The sequence below is a fragment of the Sceloporus occidentalis genome, unplaced genomic scaffold (genome assembly GCF_023333645.1).
Source record: "Sceloporus occidentalis isolate IW3139 unplaced genomic scaffold, rSceOcc1.0.p SCAF_49, whole genome shotgun sequence".
Taxonomy (NCBI): Eukaryota; Metazoa; Chordata; class Lepidosauria; order Squamata; family Phrynosomatidae; genus Sceloporus; species Sceloporus occidentalis.
This window is the reverse complement of record NW_028317029.1, coordinates 1,646,052-1,661,929: the sequence shown is the minus strand read 5'-3', so window position 1 is coordinate 1,661,929 and position 15,878 is coordinate 1,646,052. Positions and strand designations below refer to the sequence as shown.

General features: G+C 39.7%; 1 protein-coding gene across 1 annotated transcript in view; it reads left to right on the top strand.

The window, feature by feature from the left end:
- LOC149288810 (progesterone receptor-like) overlaps positions 1-11,356 on the top strand; it is a 34,079-nt gene extending 22,723 nt beyond the window's left edge. The window contains exons 4-8 of the mRNA XM_089491160.1: positions 3,446-3,745; positions 4,997-5,141; positions 5,926-6,056; positions 10,609-10,766; positions 11,201-11,356. Of these exons, the coding sequence (XP_089347286.1) occupies positions 3,446-3,745; positions 4,997-5,141; positions 5,926-6,056; positions 10,609-10,766; positions 11,201-11,356 (890 nt within the window). The remainder of the gene's footprint in view (positions 1-3,445; positions 3,746-4,996; positions 5,142-5,925; positions 6,057-10,608; positions 10,767-11,200) is intronic.
- The last annotated feature ends 4,522 nt before the right edge of the window (positions 11,357-15,878 follow it).

Sequence of the window (15,878 nt, the reverse complement as noted above, 5' to 3'; positions counted from 1 at the left end):
TATATATAGTTACCAGGTCTCTTTTTTTAGTGCCTTTTTTATCCAAATCTCTGTCCTTCTTCCCTTGCTGGGTATGATTATATATCTGTATTCTTTAAAACTATTATATAGAATGACTAAATGTCACCAATCCATCCCTAAAGTTGAATCTCATTCTAAATCTTGCTTTTGTTCAACTTGGAGGTTAGTGAATCAGACCTGTAAAGACTCTGCGTATTGGTAAAGTACATGGATTCTTAGTCATTCCATGTGCCTTAGTTCACAGATCCTTCAATTACATTAAGTATAGAGGAATCTTCGGGGGTTTTTTTTTGGTTTGTTTTTAAATTCCACCCATCTGGGTGAAAGTTACCAAAAAGCTTTTATTTCGGGATTTGAAATGTTTTTTTCCATTACAATGAAGGGAGTTTACGACTTCTGCCTAACAGAAGCAATGTAACGGGGCAGGGTGACCTTCATATCCTGGCTGCATTATTTGTTTACTCTTTCACAAGGATTTTGAAGGAAGGAATGTTAAAAAAGAAGTCTTTGGTTTCGAGAAAAAAAACAAGAACGATAACAACCGTGTCCTGCGTGTGTCACTATTATATAAAGAAACCCATGATTTATTTTAAAAAATTGAAACCTTACCCCCTGGCAAAATTTAACACACAATATATTAATATATTAGCTAGATTGGCTTGAATTTGTTGGGAAGGTTGGTTTGGTTTGAAGGAATGCTTTTGTGTGATATTATTCTGTTTGAAACGGAAATGACAGTGGTGTATTTATTGGGGTCATTGCCCTAGGCCTGACCCCTTGCTTTACCCCATGCGCTACCACCTAGGGGAAACTGGGTGTTGCAGCCAGCACTGGGGACGCAGCCAGCACTTCCTGATGACATCACACTGACATCGGTGGGTATTTCCGCTGACATCCCGGGCAGTCCCGCTGATGTCAGTGGGTGTTCCCGCCGTTGTCATGGGACACGTCTCCATTTAGGGGAGAAATGGGCGGGGAGTGGGGCGTGTCAGGACCAGAGAAGCAATGTGTCTAACTGGAGAAGCGGTGCCCGGTTATGGGTGGCACACATGAGAAGAGCGCTACAAAGGCATAGACCTCTGTAGTGCAAATGGGAGTTAAAAACCTAAAATTATACATCGGATAATAACTATTTGGCCCATCTAGTCTGCCCATGTATCCTGATGTAGAGACTCATCAGAGGCCTGAATCAAATATATTCAAAGGTTATACAAAGAGAAAAAAAGTTACCTACCTCCAAAAATCAGCATTGATACACTCCACTCAGAATTATTAATAGGTTAATCTGGGTGAAGCTAAAAGCCTAAAACATTAATATGAATTAGAGTGTCATTATGTTCAAGTTAATCATTAGACACAGCTGGGTCTGAAACATTTGCAGCAATTACCGAAGGGAAGACAAAAACAAAACAAAGCTGTATGACTGGATTATCTTGTTGCGGTACATCGTGACCGATGGATTTAGCTATGTCGATAGCAAAAGTGGATGCTCTGGCTTGATATGATTTGGTTTTGGGGTTTGAGTTAAAATAAAGCGCTGTTTTGTTAAAAGCTGGTGTTCTTGACTCTGATTGCCCTAAAGGACTGTGCTTATGACCCCTAAATGTGACATGTATGGCCCTCATGCTACAGGGTTTGTCACACAGTATATATATAGTATCCAAACATTTAAAGGGGCAATATGACGTTTGCGAAAATAATGTACGTTAACGTACTTTATTATGAATTTAAAAAAAAACGAATAATGAGACCCGGCTTCCCTTCTCCTCCATGCTTGAAGCAGCCAATCAGTGCCAGAAAAAAACTCCCATTAAAATCAACATGATTGATTTCTATATTGGAGCTGACTAGCGGTAAGACCCCCCCCCCATGCATTTGTAAGGGAGGCACCTTATAAAAATAAAGGGACATTTAACTATAATATTGCGTATGATGGCTAGAGTGTCGCTTTAATTGGGACTCCTAAAATCAGTAATAGAGTTTTTCTTTGAACAGCTGTGTAGTAGTTATGTTACAGGTTTTTGCACTGTGTGTTTATACTTTAAGCGTTTGTCTTCTTCCGATTACCTGATACTTTTTGTCCTTACAATCTGCTGAGGGCGGAATATGTGATGTACCGATAACTATTAGAAATCTTGTAATGTCATTCACTGAGCTCTGCTGATGCTGTGGCTCTCATAAAATTTCCTTCTAGAGCATGTTAACAGGGTAAAACTTTACTTACTGTAAAGCAAAACAATTATATGTACGCTGCTGTAAATCTTTTCAAACTGTGTTATTAGTTTCTTCTGCATGTTGAATTATATATGTTTTGGACTATTCTACTCCAACCATCACCTTCCGTGTACTGTGTGGGTACCATATTCCCCTTTTTCAGTTTATTAATCTAGTTCTAAACTATTTTTACGTTTTCCAATAAGAAGCAGCATGTCCTTTAAAGGTGTTCTTCGACAAAACATTAACTACGGTCTCTAGTATTCTAAACAAACCTTTTGAAGGTTTACTCACATCGCAAACATGTTTAAGAGACGTTCTATCAGTTCCAGCTTTTACGTATTCCAAAAAAAATTATAAAATTATAAATGAATGAGGCATTCAACATTACTAGGATTGTTGTTTCTAATGTGCATTTAGTTTTAAAAGGGTTACATTTTACGTTGAGTTGGTGGATTATGAGCCTGACCAAGGGAACAGAGGTATGGACTTAGTGGACCCGTTACAATTTTAGTTGGTTTTAGGAAATAGACTTGGTTCTTCTATACTTCGGAGACATGTATGACCTCAGAAGAGGGTTTGCTAATCCATATCTTACACCAAAGCACCCCCCCTATTGTGGATACCATTGTTGGAATGGAGTAATGGGAATGGGGGATTCAGCTGTGACAAGTAGCCATTCCAATGCCCCCTTGCCTCTGAAAATCTTTGTAAACCATATTTCTGGGCATTAGTCCCTTTGAATTTAGGTACATGGGTGGGATATCAAATTTGGGATCTTTTGGTCACTAGTGGACACACTGAACCACATCGGTGGAGCAGAATAAGTAAATCACCAGAAACTGTATAACGCGACCATCTTTTCATTCACTGGAATATGTGCACGTGGAAATGTGATGGGAGTCAGGACACACGTGGTACCTGCCCAAAACATTCCAAAGTCATCCGATGGATATTTGTTGGATCCAACTGGGATTTAAAATTAGAGACCTTAAAACATAGGCTTAGTTTATTTCGGCTTATTTGGTGTTTGGTTTTATTTTATGGTGCTAGTATTTTTTTCTTATTATTTGTTATTATTTTTAAGACTAAAAAAGTGAAAAAAGAGATGAGGCCAATTGCATCAGCGTCTTGTCTTCCTTGCCATCACTTAGAGCAATTTATAAAAGATTCATCTGTTAAAACAATGTTTTCTCCACTTTTTTTGTAGGTCGAAAGTTTAAAAAGTTTAGCAAAATGAAAACTGGGAGAGAGACAGATGCTGTTGTCCTTCAACAACCAATGGTTATTCCGGTGGAATGTCAACAAATTCTGGCAAGGAGAATATCAGCTCAAGAAATTCAGTATGTTCCAGAGCTACTCCAGATCCTACAGAGCATAGAACCCGAGGTTGTGTATGCTGGTTATGATAATACACAACCAGAAACCCCAAGCACATTACTGAGTAGACTCAACCAGCTATGTGAACGACAACTTTTATGTGTTGTTAAATGGTCCAAATCTCTCCCAGGTAAGGATATCCTTTTGAAATAAGGTACACTAGGTATATAAATACTTGGAATGGCTATTAAAGCATAATGGTGCGGGAGAAAAACAATATTAAATATAAGACAGATAGATAAACTCTTGGGTACGGCTGATGTGCAGGGTCTTTTGTAAGCTTGAGACAGAGAAATGTCCCGGTGTATCTGATACTGCATCGATATAGCATTTGGGTGCTGAAGCTGTCTGCAATCTATGTAGCAAAATGTATGGAACCAATAAGGAGCTACGCGGAGGTTTAAGGCTAACGAAGCAGATCGCACCCAGAGAAGACTAGGCTGACCCGAACATTCTCCAGTTACTCGCTATTTAACTATAAATTGCACAAGGCCACCCAAGCTCTGATTAATGGAGAAGTTCAAAGGAGCTGGACCTTCATAATGTCTAGTGAAGTCAATGAGTTATCACCTACAAACTTTCCTGATAACTGCTAGTTACCTGAATAAACTCCAGAGTGTGTGCGTATGTAATCGTATGATGCCTGGACTGCAGTTAAGACGCCACTCAAAAGATGAGGACTGAGGCAAAGGGACACAATGGGAGCATCAATGACTGGAACACCCAATTAGCACACAACTAATAGCCCTTTTGTGTTGAATAACCCCCTTACTTTTTGAACAGTCTGCAGAATCATTTAAAGGTGTGAAACAATTTAGGTTGTATAGAAAGAAAATCTTATCACCATATCTTATCAGCATAGGAACCATTGTAATGATCCTGCTTGTTGGGCCGTTCCATTGCTCCCTATGGTAATAGTGATAGAGATGAGCGAAAACATTTTTCCGTCTCAGAAAATGAGTGAAAAGTAGCACCTTTTCCAGCTTGGAAACAAAGAGCCACGTCTAAGTTTAAATTTGGATGTGATACGCCATGTATAAGCCGATATCTGGAGTACAAGATGTATCAACCGCATTATGGGAATTTTCACTCCAGTGTAATATTTTATGGTGGATATAGTCAAATACAGACTTATAGATTGAAACCACCATCCCTGTTTTAAGGCCGATATAACAGTAAGACTTATGGAATTTTGAGGACTCCTCATTTCTTCCTTGTATTCTAACATAAGCAGATCACATGTAGGAACCACATTGGTTATGTTTGCTGCACCAGTAAGTTAGTTCCTAATGTTGGTAACGTGACCCTTTGTGGTTTTGCGGAACTTCCAAATAAACTCCTTTTCTTCTCTGTTCTTCTGAGATTCGTCTTTTTTCTTTAGGGTTCAGAACGTTACACATTGATGATCAGATTACTCTTTTGCAATACTCGTGGATGAGCCTGATGGTCTTTGCCATGGGATGGAGGTCATACAAACATGTCAGCGGACAGATGCTCTACTTTGCACCGGATTTAATACTGAACGAGTAAGTAGTCTAAATGATGCATTACTACTGAAAACCACATCATCAACATCTGTAAAAGCCTTTGTCATGTCCCTGCATTTATCTTCTGCCTCTTCCTGTGGTAACCTTAAGATGTTATATCACACAAATGCTGAAATGCAATAAAAAAGTCAAGGTTTTAATGGAAACGAGGGTCGCGAGTTCACAGGCTCTCTGGTTTGCCCTATATTCTCTGACATTCACTGTGAGAAGATAAGTGGAGCCTGGTCGATGTGATACTTTTAGTGGCTGAGTAGTATTAGAGTGCAAGCTTTTAAGGCAAGAGATTGGAAAAGGTGATGTGCACCTTGTAATTTTTGCTCGGTTATTTGTAAAATAGATCAAAATCCTGTGGGGTTATTTTTTAAATAAAATATATAATAAATTAATAAATTGAGGTTAATTTTCTTCAGCTGATGTAGCTGTATGCAGATTATTATATGTGGAAAATATATTTTATTCTGGCTAAATGATGGGCTAATTAAATTAATATACAACAAACACATAGCAAATGCCAATAAGCTGGTCATGATGGTGTATCTAATAATAATAATAATAATAATTCTTGGACCTTTTACCATAGATCTAAGCTCAAATGAAAAAATAAAATAACCACAATAGGTCACAGTCTCCCTCACAGTCTCACGGATTTTGTAAAAGTGGGGCCTACGATGAAGGTCCCGTCAGACTGCAGCAGGTGGAGTGCAATTGAACTTTCTTGATAGGCCTAGCCCAACGTTATTTTATTTTCTGCTGTTCTTCTTAGACAAAGAATGAAAGATTCGTCGTTCTATACCCTTTGCCTCTCCATGTGGCAGCTGCCGCAGGAGTTTGTAAAATTACAAGTTACCCATGAAGAATTTCTTTGCATGAAAGCTCTGTTACTCTTGAATACAAGTAAGTGAAACAACGTATCCTCGTTAACAACTGATGTTACAGTATAAGCATGGATGGATTTAGTTTTTTGTAAAAATGTAGGATTCTCATCTTAAACATAAGTGATGCCTATACATACAGTATATATGGGACCACCCCCGACGTTAGTTGGTGGTCCTGGCCGCGTCCCACCAGGGTAGGCAGAGTTCCCAGGTATGTGAGCAGGTGATGTGTTCAATGAAATTAACCTTTTCAATATTAACTATTTTTTATTCTCTTTTTAAGCACATATTATGCTTTGTATGTTTAATTTTGGATCCTTTAGATATTCCCTTGGCTGGGTTGACAGCCACAAGAGCCACAAGAGCAATTATTTTTGTTTTGTTTTGGAAGCTTACGTCAGCTCGTAATTTACGAAAGCACGAAACATGTTTCTAATTATTGAAGATTTTTCCTAAACTGTTTATATTAAAAAAGGCTACCCAATTTTTCTTTATGACAGAGTCATTCAAAAGAATAAAATATTTTAAAATGCAAAAGAATAGGAATAGAACGTTGAAATGACCTTCCTAAAATCAGCAAAATGTTTTTATTAAGTTATAAAACATCATTAAATGACTGCCTTGAAATTAGTGAACCGTTGATGCATTAATCTTCATTTGACACACTTAGTCCTTTTTTTTGCTAATTTGAAGAATAGTCGATAAAGACCGTTTCTGAGATTAGCAGGATTCATTCATCACAGCAGCTGTAAGAATAACCATAGAGGCCGTTAAAGAGCCTTGATTTTCTGTCATAGGAAATAGATCAGATCACATTTTGACGATGAAACTGGTTCCGTTTCAAAACTTTAAGAATAATTATTAAGAACGATTTGATTAAAGAAATATACAGCTACCCACGTTCCTTACGGTTTAATGCAAAAGCTTTAAGCAGCTGTAAAGTAAGAATGTTTTCAAAAATACAGGTTAATGGTTTATTTTTGTCATTTAAAAAAATGCAAAGTGAGTGAACAGAAGAAAAATCTAAATCAAATCATTATTTAGCGTGACCGCCCTTAAAGGAACTCAGCAGGTAGGTTGTTCTAAATATCTTGGAGAACTAACCAAAGTTCTTGTGTGGATTTAGGCTCCTCAGTTACTTCTCTCTCTTCACGTAATCCGAGGCAGACTCAATCATGTTGAGATCATTGCCATGTGAGGGCCATACCATGACTTCCAGGAGTTATTGTTCTTCTTTATATCGAAGATAATTTTTAGTGACTTTGGCTGTATGTTTAGTGTTGCTGTCATGCCGCAGAAAAAATTAGGGGCAAGTCAGAAGCCTAGCTGATGGTCCTGCATGATGGATAAGTATCTGCATGGACTTCTCAGCATTGAGGAGACCATTCATTCTGACCAAATGTCCAACTTAATTTCCAGAAACATGAAAGGAACCTCCACCATGTTTCACCGTGAACCTGCAAACACTCATTCTTGTAACGCTTTCCAGCAAACTTCCTTCAGCTACAGCTAAATATTAAAATTTTTCACTCATCTGTCCAGAGCACCTGCTGCCATTTTTCTACAACCCAGTTTCTGTGTTTTGGTGAATAGTCACCTAGCCATGTTTCCACATCAGAAGAATGGCTTTTTGGTCGCAAGTCTTCCATGAAGACCACTTCTGACCAGACTTATCTCGATAGGAGATGGGTGTACCGGGGTGCCACTGTCTTCTGCCAATGCTGAGCTGATGGCACTGCTGGACGTCTTAAGTTTGCCAAGGAAAGTAAACATTATGTCACACCTGTCCCTGAGTCCCCGGCACTCTGATCCTACTCACTGGGGTACTAACCTGCCGGTTCTTCTTACCTTGCCTCGCTATACAACTGATACATGGTGGGGAATTCTCATTCTGCAGCAGTCAAGTGACCTTGTAGTATAAATGCGCTCACTTCTCAGCAAATATAAGAAAAGAAGGGTAACGCCTGCCCTATATTTTCAAAGGTAAATATGGCCCCAGTTATATTTGCTGGGTGTACACTTCATTCCCCTTATACTGTGCCTATATATGCCCTCACTCCACGGGCGTATGATGTGGAAAACGAAGGTGGGTGGGTGGGGGGGTATGATGTGGAAAACGAAGGTGGGTGGGTGGGGGATAATGATGTGGAAAACGAAGGTGGGTGGGGGGGTATGATGTGGAAAACGAAGGTGGGTGGGGGGGGTATGATGTGGAAAACGAGTGGGGGGTCTGATGTGGAGAACAAAAGTTGTGGAGGGGGGTCTGATGTGGAGAACAAAGGTTTGGGGGGGTCTGATGTGGAGAACAAAGGTTTGGGGGGGTCTGATGGGAGAACGAAGGTGGGTGGGTGGGGGATAATGATGTGGAAAACGAAGGTGGGTGGGAGGGTATGATGTGGAAAACGAAGGTGGGTGGGGGGGTATGATGTGGAAAACGAGTGGGGGGTCTGATGTGGAGAACAAAAGTTGTGGAGGGGGGTCTGATGTGGAGAACAAAGGTTTGGGGGGGTCTGATGTGGAGAACAAAGGTTTGGGGGGGTCTGATGGGAGAACGAAGGTGGGGGGTCTGATGGTAGATTTGTGTGTGCATATACATATGGTGAGGCATGTGTATGGGTACTTGGGCAGGCATATGTGTTTGTGTATAGGGCAGCTGTGTATATGTGCATGTATGTGCATACGCGTGTATGGGCAGTGTATATGTGTACATCTGTATGGGCAGTGTATATGTGTACGTCTGTATGGGCAGTGTATATGTGTACGTCTGTATGGGCAGTGTATATGTGTACGTCTGTATGGGCAGTGTATATGTGTACATCTGTATGGGCAGTGTATATGTGTACATCTGTATGGGCAGTGTATATATGTACGTCTGTATGGGCAGTGTATACGTGTACGTCTGTATGGGCAGTGCATACGTGTACGTCTGTATGGGCAGTGTATATGTGTACATCTGTATGGGCAGTGTATATGTGTACGTCTGTATGGGCAGTGTATACGTGTACGTCTGTATGGGCAGTGCATACGTGTACGTCTGTATGGGCAGTGTATACGTGTACGTCTGTATGGGCAGTGCATACGTGTACGTCTGTATGGGCAGTGTATACGTGTACGTCTGTATGGGCAGTGTATACGTGTACGTCTGTATGGGCATTGTATACGTGTACGTCTGTATGGGCAGTGTATATGTGTGTATATAAGGAGTGTATTTGTCTTATAGTGTATACGTCTGTGTAAGTATGTGCAAGGGCAGTGTATATTTATGGGGAGGCGTGTGTGTGTGAGCAGTTTATGTATGTTTGGGCAGGCGTGTATAAGGGTAGTGCATTTGTGTGAGTACTGGCAAGTGTGTATCTGCAGGCAATTGCAGCGTATATGTGTGTTTTTGTGGGCAGGCATGCGTAAGAGCAGTGCATATGTGTGTATGAGCAGGCATGTCATACTTAAAGGGAAGATAATGATTCCCTGTAACACGTTTAACCCATTGTGTGTGTGTATGTTAGTGTGTGTATGTTATTCAAGTGTTTAAGCGTGTGGATATGTTCCTGTGTGCATGACGTGTTAGGAGTCTTAGATTGTTCCTTCAGTACATCATAGTAGTCTCTGTGGCCGTGTCCAGTGGGGTCCATCTGTGGTTGTAAGATTTTTCTGTTTCTGTGGGAATTTTCTCCCATTCATCTAGTACAACGTTTTATGAGCTGAAGGTGATATACCAAGACATTTTAGACAACACTATGCTTTTAACTTTGTGAGAACAGTTTTGGGGAAGGTCCTTTTCTATTCCATCATGACTGTGCCCCAGTGTACAAAACAAGGTCCATAAAGGCATGGTTTGCAAAAATTCCCCACAGAAACACGCCAAAATCTTGTGGAAGTCGTTCCCAGAAGAGTGGAAGCCGTTATAGCTGCAAAGGGGGACCAACTACATATTAATGTCTATGTATTTAGAATGCAATGTCATAAAAGTCCCTGTTGGTGAAATGGTCAGGTATACCCTACCAGTAAAAAAGCTATCCCCCCCAGATTTTTAGGGGTTCCTACGCCAATGCCTCACTCTCCTTGTAGCCCTTGCCCATGCTAGAGCTACCCTTTGTCCTGAGTCCTGCAGCAGTTTTCAGGTTTATTCCTCATACACAGCTGTTTCTGTTTCAACCTACATATTAAATTCATGATCACTAGCACCTGTTTGGTATCATTATTTAAACATGCACCTAACTATATGCTTACAAAATCCCTGACTTTGTCTAAGTGTACCTAAAAGAACTGATGCTGTTTTGAAGGCAACGGGTGGCCACATCAAATATTGATTTGATTTGGATTTTTCTTCTTTATGCTCACTACTGTACTTTTTTTCCATTCCTTGGTTCCTCCGCAGTTATTTTGTAGTAGACTATTATTTTATTGATGGAAGGAATAGTTTACAATATGAATTAAAAAAATGTGTGTACGTAATGCGCCTCTTAATTTTAACTGCGTGCAAGATCCTTCAGAAATAATCTAAAAAAAGGTTTATGGAATGTTAGCAGTTAGGCTCTTGCATTTATGTCATAAATAACTGCTTGTTATTTCAGTTCCTTTGGAAGGTCTTAAAAGTCAAAGTCATTTTGATGAGATGAGGTCAAATTACATAAGAGAATTGGCGAAAGCTATTGGCTTAAGACATAAAGGAGTAGTTGCAAGTTCACAGAGATTCTATCACCTTACTAAAGTAATGGACTCCATGCATGAAGTAAGTACATGTCTGTCTACTTTGATATCTGTACAGCTAAAGCCTTTAGAGGAAGTTGATGTTGGGCCAGAAAGTTATGGAATAAGCTTTTGAGACTTCAGAAGTCTCTTCTTCAACTGGAAAGGTAGGAATGGGCATTAAAGTTGTACGCTCATAGACGTTTGCAGCTTGTGGACGTGTGTGTTAAACCAGCAGTCTAAAGGACAGGATCTGTTGTGTGGGCAGCAATAAAGGTACATGAGACCGGACCACCGGCAATGTGCCCAGTTTTCCCGATCATCAGTCAAAGCTTGATTATAATACTTCCTGAATGAAGCTACAATTACAATATTGTAAGATTATATATAAACACACACAGAATCCAGTTGCTGTGAAGAGTAATTTTCATTTTGTGAATGCATGTTTGATGTCTATGTTGTGTATTTATTTCACAGCTAGTGAAGCAGCTCCACCTTTACTGTCTGAATACGTTCCTTCAGTCTCGAGCCCTCAGTGTGGAATTTCCAGAAATGATGTCTGAAGTGATATCTGCGCAGTTACCCAAAATCCTGGCCGGGATGGTGAAGCCACTTGTGTTCCACAAAAAGTGAATGTCTTTTTTTTTTTTTTTTAATTTTGCCCAAAATCCATTATTTTTATTTGTCGGATAACAATGTTTGAGCAGATATTTATTGCACAATTTTTGCAACTTCATGTCACCTTAATAACATGCAGATCTTTCTTAAAATTCGACTATAGCTAGGATAATTGGTTGTCATTCCACCACACAGTCCACCTCAACTCATTGTCTGTTTTATGAGGCACAGATATCACCCACATACTCACACTATATGGACACCTGACCATTACATCAACAGGGACTTTGATGACATTGCATTCCAAATACATAGACATTAATATGTAGTTGCCCCTCCCCATTGCAGCTATAACAGCTTCCACTCTTCTGCGAAGATTTTGAAGAGTTTCTGTGGGAATTTTTGCCAATTCATCCAGTAGAGCATTTGTGAGGTCAGGCGCTGATGTTGGACGAGACGCCCGGCTTGCAATCTTGGTTCCAATTCCAAAGGGGTGGAGGTCAGGGTTCCGTGCGGCTGGTCAAGTTCTTCCACACCAAACCCATCCAACCATGTCTTTATGGACCTTGCTCTGTGCGCTGCGGCACAGTCATACTGGAATAGAAAAGGGTCTTCCCCAAACTGTTCCCACAACAGAAGCACAGAGTTCTCTAATATGACTTGGTGTCCTGAAGCATTAAGATTTCCCTTCACTGGAAGTAAGGGGCCCAACCCCTGAAAAACAGCCCCATACCATGAGCCCTCCTGGGCAGGGTGCAGGCATAGTCACGCATAGGGACAGGTCTAGCTACAGTAGAGTGGTGCCTGCCTGAGACACCCTGAAGTAGGCAGGAAGTAAGATGGCAGTAGGCAGGAAGTAGGGTGTGACCAAACACAGTTTTGCTCTCATAAAAAGAGGAAAGTGACCCAGAGACACAGGGAAGCAGCACTTCATCCAAAGGTTTCCAGGGATTCTCTCATATTGAAATTAGGGATTTATACAATAAAGCTATTATTAATAAGTATCTTAGCGTGTTCCATTATTTCCGATTGGCTTGGTGCTAAGTCCTGTACTCACACAGAAACATAACTTCACATCCCTACTGCTCATTAAAGATACTGTTATATGCCATAAACCTCTTTTGTTTTATCAAACATTTTGGATAATAGCAAAAAAATACATATTAATGCCCTCCTCTTCTGTGGCACAACTTTAATTAAATCAATGCATGTACCAGAAACTCACAGGAGAGAGCTGCCAAGGGGGAGGGAGGATGGGAGTTGAACCCTTTGGTTGAGGATTTGAGGTCACTGCAATTCCACATACAGCCACCAGGGCTAGTGTTACATGGACTAGAGGCAGCAATTGCCCCCTGACTGGATTCTTTCTAAGCTACTAAATGTATTGTGCTTTTTATTGTCTCTAAAAATAATGTTTTGGACACAATTTTACTGGTGCACTCACTGTTGTCTTACATAAGATAAGGTGAAGGTCATCGTTTCAAGAGAGGCAATTAACCCATATGCTAGTTTTGCTACTACAAATCACAGTCTTCTAGAGGTAAAATAGTAATTTACTATAAAAATCGAAATCTTCAAATACATACTCTGACTGTAACATACTCTCACTGTAACATACATACATTCATACTCGTCCTTCCCTTACCCTCTCATTCACTCCATGTCCATCGTAAAATCGATTAGAATAACCAAACCACCTTTATATCAAACATATAAAATGTATATTTAGTCGATAATATTTGCATTGCACATGAACACCCAACCAGTGATTGTGCCTGAATTACTGTTTCTTGTTTTAAGTCTGGATTAACATCAGTGTTTATGCTACGTTTTCTTATTAATTTTGAAGTGTTGATTCAGTACTAGAGCAGAGATAGAATTTAATGAGAAATATTCAAGGAATCAATTTGCCTTTCTCAGAATTCATTTTTATTTAAACTTTTATCCATTTTTTATTTAAACGACTCATGATCCGATTACTGAACTAAGAATTTGTGCTTTGGGTTTATTCCTTTGTTCTTTCTTTCTTATAGAAATATAAATTTGAAATATAACCTTTCAATTACCTGCAAACTTTGGAGCTGTGTTTTAATGGAATGTCTTTCAATTTCAAATCCACATTTCATTTCCTAAACCATCAAAGTATTTTTTTTTGAATAATGTTTTCCCTAATATGCAATTTATAAAGACCCTAGTTTATATATATATATATAAATATATATATATATATAGTATATACAGTGTTTATTTATATATATATATATATATATATATTTATTATTGTTTTAATAAAAAAAAAATATATACAATTATCAAGACAATAATGTAAACTCTGATCATTGTAAGTGAGCTAAAAATTGATTTGCTTTTTCTTTTTCCAGATCTGGAGATGGTCTGCCTGCAGACAAAGGGTAACGCCATCCAAAAATCAGCAAGCATCGCTCATTCTTCTGAAAATTCACACACAAATCTTGTACTAAACCAGTGCCATGTAAACTGTAGAAACGAAACAAATAAAAAGCAGCTTTCTTTGCCGTCATTGTTCTTACAGTCTGTTTGTTTTATTCGCTTGATAATCATGTGAAGAGATATTAACAGAACGGAAAGTAAATGATAATCATGTTATAAATGTCACTATCACCCCTGTGCTGCTGAATACAAATTCTCCATTAGTTTCTTGTAGAATGTGAATAATGGACATTTTTGCTTTTTAGCAGCAGGGGATCTGTTCACAAAATGCTGACTTTTCCTGTAGAGCTACAGAACTGGACAATATTAAAGACCAGCCCCAAATGCCATAGTGCCATTGTTGTGCAGCGCCTATTCTTGTCTTAATGTTCAGTCCTCCTTAATAAATACCCCCCCCTGCCATTGCACCCCAAACCACCTAGTAGGCCTTTCTAATCCAAATGCTTATCGGACAGTAATGGTTTTAAGGACGCTTGTCACTTCCTGACTAGACATCTAAAAAGTAGATCCAGGCCATATGAGCTTGCAATCTATTCTATATACACATAATGCAGCAGGTGTTGTATGCATTTGTTATATCATATGTTGTAACAGTTGCATAGATATTGACAAAGATTAACTTATGGGCAGGGGAACTTTTGCACTCTAGAGGTTAAGAGGTTAAGTAATCACACATACACACACATCAGGACTCAAAAATATTAAACGCTTCTCATCAGGATCGCTGTTAGCGCCAGGCGTCCCAGGGGCCTGAATCAGAGGGATAAAAGACGGTGACATATTCGACTCAGGTCCCAGGTGGGTCATTCCCTTCTTAGTCATAAAGGGAGCGACTACTTCGGAAAAGTCCCAATTAGTCTTCAGTAACAGCAAGACCCAAAAATCTTTGTAAGGGTTTGAGTCCCTTGGGATGAGGCCACTGAAGATTTGCTTTTAGCTCTTTGGGGTCTATTTCAATGCCGGTAGTGGTTATAACGTATCCTGGGGAAGTGGCCGAGTGTAGTCTCAGATTCACACTTTTCTAGCTTGGCGTACAGTCTGTTCTCTTTTAGGCATTGCAAAACAACTTAAACATGCTCATGGTAATAGTACTGTTTTATTGCGCAATACAAAGTTATATTTAAGTTACTTCTATGTGAGTATTTATTGCTAGTTTATATATGTTCTCAACTAAACCCCTCAGAATGTTGGGGGGCGTGAATAAGAATTTGTCTCGAAATCACTTTTTTACAAACTAGTCTCTAAAGCACTTATTTACAAACTCCTGGAAAACAGCAGGCCATTGCAGAGTCCAAACGGCATCACAGTATACTCGCAATGTCCTGACCGCATGTTAAGTGCTGTTTTCCATTCGTCTCCCTAGCGAAGATGTGGGAACCTCAGAGTTTGTCAAACAACTCTGGAATTAACGGAATAGGGTATTTTTTATGGTAATAAGATTAAGGCCTTGATTGTCAATGCTAGGTCTCAAGGTGCTATCCTATTTGGTCACAGCAGGAGAGGTGGAATGGTGGATTAATTTTCCATGATGTACAGAATCACATTTAATGTTAGTAGTTTCATATGAAGTGCCCTCACGTGGGTGCGCAAGGGCAAAGTCTCTTAAGTAATGGTGGCCAGATGCAGAGGTCGTCCATCAATGGCCTCCAAACACAGGGGATTAACCTTGGTGGACAATGTTACACTGCGAAAGAGACAAAAGGTCTGATGGAAAAAGGTGAGGAGACTTTTCAAATGGTTTGGAGCACTGGTTCAGGCGATCCTCGGCACCCGATCAGATCCCTTTCATACCGGGGAGAAGGAGGTAGACATATAGACTGGACTTGGCTGTACTGGAGGAACGGTGGCAATGGACGCCAGGGCATGTACTAGACCGAAAAGTCTGCAGGACCTGGGTGAACTGGTCCATGCGATGGTCCAAACTTTCAATCTGTGCCTCACATGCAGACATTTTCTGTCCAACCTCTGCAGGATAGGACTTTTATTTTCCCATTGTTTTAATCATCATTTCAGTGGATTATTTTCGTGTTACCAAAAATTATTGCAGTTTGGGGCTACGTATGAAAAG